At 30.4% G+C, this 4,253-nt stretch overlaps 1 protein-coding gene across 2 annotated transcripts in view; it reads left to right on the top strand.

The window, feature by feature from the left end:
* Positions 1-1,162: 1,162 nt before the first annotated feature.
* LOC108734828 (intracellular protein transport protein USO1-like) overlaps positions 1,163-4,253 on the top strand; it is a 10,617-nt gene continuing 7,526 nt past the window's right edge. For both annotated transcript variants that reach the window (XM_018466525.1, XM_018466524.1), the window contains exons 1-2: positions 1,163-1,386; positions 3,491-3,683. In XM_018466525.1, the coding sequence (XP_018322027.1) occupies positions 1,275-1,386; positions 3,491-3,683 (305 nt within the window). In that variant the 5' untranslated portion in view covers positions 1,163-1,274. The remainder of the gene's footprint in view (positions 1,387-3,490; positions 3,684-4,253) is intronic.

Raw genomic sequence — 4,253 nt, 5'->3', positions numbered from 1 at the left:
ATTCAGTGCTAAATTTAAAATTTGTAAATGTTTCTATTCAGAATTTAATGCATTTAAAAATATATCGAAAATAAGCAATTTATATAATTTAAAAGAATCAGCTGGCAAAATATTTTATTTATTTATTTATGCACACCATCAGAATCAAAATTCAAACAAATATTTGAGTGATTAGTAAATTTTAAATTACATACTTAATCATTACATTCAAATGTTGCTATACCAATTTTTATTTTTATAGAATTTATAGAAAAGTTTATTTATTTGCAATTACAACAAATAAAACATAATTCTGTAATATAGCTTTTATTAAAACCAAACAAAAATTGAAATATTCAAATTAATTTAAACAATAATAAAAAATTTTATACGTACCTTTTGAAACAAACTTTTTCGAGGGTGACTTTCTACTAGGGTGTAGTGTATTGAAGGCATAGGGCTTAACTGAATAAATTTCCTGTAAAATGACGAAAAATGTGTTAATTAATTTTAAAACAATAGATCTTCTCCCTACCCCCGGCCATTTTTATTGCTCGTCTATGACGTAGTGTCGGCCATCATTCTTTTCTAATTGTTGCAGTTGTCGGCCATCATTCTTTTTCAATTGTTGTCACATTGTTACTTATGTCGGCCATTATGGTTTTTTAATAGATGTATAGTAATCAATGATTAAAATTTATAGGAATTGTTTGTAAATGGGTATGCAACACATCGTACTTCAGCATAAGAAATTGCTGATACTAAATTTCATTTACGTAATATTACTTTGCCCTGTGCTGACAGCAGTCATAATTTCTTTTATGTATAATATTAATGTACATTTTATTAATTATAATACCTGTTCGTAACAGTTTCCTAGAACCCTGTCCTGATTATTTTGGAGTCCTCCATGTTATCTCCATGCACAGTACATATTACCATCATCGATTGAATCCATTCTTCTTATCATCAGTCTGAAAAAAAAAGAAAAAAAAATAATAAATTATAAAAAATGTAATTTTAACTCTATATATATATAAGCCACCATTTTTTAAAACTAATTTATCAGTACAATAAGTCCGTATATTAGCTCCTATTTTCTATATGGTAATGGGATTGTTATTAAAGAAATGATTACCAGTCACATTTTAAATTAGTTTAAATCAAGTGACGAATTAAAAGAAGGAAAAAACAAAATTTGCACTCTTATGTCATACTATAATTATTTATAGTGCGTCATGTACAGAAAAAAGGGGGTAAATTTTACAATTATTTTAGAATTTTTGTTGTAAGAAATGTTAGTGCGCTGGAAGGTCCTCTTCACTTTGGGTTTCATCGTGTGGTTTTTGTTGTGCATTGTGGACTATTTCTTCGGCGATGTCAACAAAATCACGAAAATTACAGAAGGTACATCCTAACTTATATACCTACACTATATACTTAACAATTAGCAACAAGCGCTTTCCTACTATACAGGTAGGGCAATACTTCAAAGAACAGTGAAACTCCACATTCTGTCGGCAATTTTCTTTTAACTTACGAGTTCGTACAATCTCATGATACTAACCGTTTTCCAGTGCGGTGACAATTAGCTACTTTTCGGTGTAATAATTTCAACATATAAAAGCGCTCGTGAAATTATTAGGAGATGAGAGGGGCCTATTAAGTTTTGAGAAGTGATAATTATACAAAGAAGTACGTAGAATCTCATGATGTTAACCGTTTTCAAGTGCGGTATCAATTAGGTACCTTTCGGCGTTATTTTTGCTAAAATATATAAAATAATTTAAACATAGAAAAGCGCTCGTAAAATTGCTGGTAGATAAAAGTAATTTTCTAGGTTTAGAGAAGTGATAATTACATAAAAACATACGTAGAATCTCATGATGCCAACCGCTTTCATGTGCGTTATCCATTAGGTATTTTCCCGCATTATTTTTGCTTAAATACGTAAAGTAATTCAAAAAGCGCTCGTGAAATTATTGGGTGATGAAAGGAATGTACTATATTTTGAGTAGTGATAATTACATAGAAAAGTACGTAGAATCTCATGATGCTAACCGTCTTCAGGTGCGGTGTCAATTAGGTACTTTTGGTGTTGTTTTTATTAAAATAGATAAAATTATTTAAATATACTAAAGCGCTCGCGAAGTTACTGGTTAATGAAAGGTAATTGATAAGCTTTGAGAAGTGATAATTGTATAAAAAAGTACGTAGAATCTCATGATGTTAACCGTTTTCAAGTGCGGTATCAATTAGGTACCTTTCGGCGTTATTTTTGCTAAAATATATAAAATAATTTAAACATAGAAAAGCGCTCGTAAAATTGCTGGTAGATAAAAGTAATTTTCTAGGTTTAGAGAAGTGATAATTACATAAAAACATACGTAGAATCTCATGATGCCAACCGCTTTCATGTGCGTTATCCATTAGGTATTTTCCCGCATTATTTTTGCTTAAATACGTAAAGTAATTCAAAAAGCGCTCGTGAAATTATTGGGTGATGAAAGGAATGTACTATATTTTGAGTAGTGATAATTACATAGAAAAGTACGTAGAATCTCATGATGCTAACCGTCTTCAGGTGCGGTGTCAATTAGGTACTTTTGGTGTTGTTTTTATTAAAATAGATAAAATTATTTAAATATACTAAAGCGCTCGCGAAGTTACTGGTTAATGAAAGGTAATTGATAAGCTTTGAGAAGTGATAATTGTATAAAAAAGTACGTAGAATCTCATGATGTCAACGGTTTTCGAGTGCGGTGTCAATTAGGTGCCTTTCGGCGTTATTTTTGTTAAAATAGATAAAATAATTTAAACTTAGAAAATCGCTCGTAAAATTACTAGTAGATAAAAGATGTCTTCTAAGTTTAGAGAAGTTATAATAACATATAAAAGCGCTCATGAAATTATTGAGAGATGAAAGAGATCTACTAAGTTTCGAGAAGTGATAATTTTTATAAAAAGTACGTAGAATCTCATAATGTTAACTGTTTTCAAGTGCGGTATCAATTAGGAATCTTTCGGCGTTATTTTTGCTAAAAATAGATAAAATAATTTAAACATAAAAAAAGCGCTCGTGAAATTATTGGGAGATGAGAGGTATCCACTATGTTTTGAGTAGTGATAATTATGCAAGAAAGTACGTAAAATCTCATAGTATTAACGGTTTTAGAATGCGGCATCAATGAAGTAATTTCTGGCATTATTTTTGTTAACCCTCCGATGATTCAAATTCAATTTCATCTCAAGTCCAACCCTTAATCGAATCCTTTTACGTTACACAATTCAATTTCTTTTACTGGCCCTGCTGCTAGACATCGATATAGTTCGTAGTGACGTCGTGATACTACCCATGTTAAGTTTTAGTCATATGACCAATAGTATAGGGAGGTTTTGAGTAACATCCTTGCCACTGAGAGTATCCTCAAGTCAACAACAAATGATCAATTATTATTTATTACTTAGTTACTTTACCAACGATAGTTATTCGATTTGCTTATAATTGCAGAAGATAAAAAAATATTCGATGTGATTGATTACGTTGAGGATCGGATAGAGCCCGAAATTAAGCGATCCGTCGTCCAGAACGATCTTTCAATAACACAATGGATCTTTTGGAACATGGGTGTATTTCTTACGACAGTCTTTGGATGTTTTGCACTAAAAGCTGTCATTTCTATACGAAGTTTACTTAACTATACGTAAGAAATTCTTTTTCCATTTCGAACAATAGTTTTTCAAAAAGCACCTTATAACAATCAAATACTTTCTAAAGTGACCAAACGGATAATACCTAGTTCCCTCCCATATACCTATTTTTAATTAGGGTTAAAAGTTTCGGTATGTCGAATTCAATTGCCTCCCAACGGCGGCGAACCTTGAGTGCTAATTGCCACTATAAAGTCATAAAGAGTTGTTTAAATAATACAGCCTCACATCACATTATAATCTTAATATTATTCATATATTATAGACACCACAATAACAATAATAATTTTATCAGACTGCCCTTCTATTGGTGAAATACAAGACAAACTAAAACTAATAAAGTTTTTCTGGATAATTGCATCAAAAAGCTAGACGCACACGAATTTCCAAACATTGAATTTGTTAAGGTAGTGGGAAACCATTTTAAAATTAAATAAATAAACATTTCATAACTGATATGTGTTTTCTTTCTGAAATTATTTTATCTTTAATTTACTGAAGTACTGAAGTGCACTATAAATATATATTTATTTTCGATAAATAAAATCGGTAAGTAGTCGTTA

This window comes from Agrilus planipennis, unplaced genomic scaffold, assembly GCF_000699045.2.
Source record: "Agrilus planipennis isolate EAB-ADULT unplaced genomic scaffold, Apla_2.0 scaffold74, whole genome shotgun sequence".
Lineage (NCBI taxonomy): Eukaryota > Metazoa > Arthropoda > Insecta > Coleoptera > Buprestidae > Agrilus > Agrilus planipennis.
This window is presented reverse-complemented; position numbering and strand designations above follow the sequence as displayed.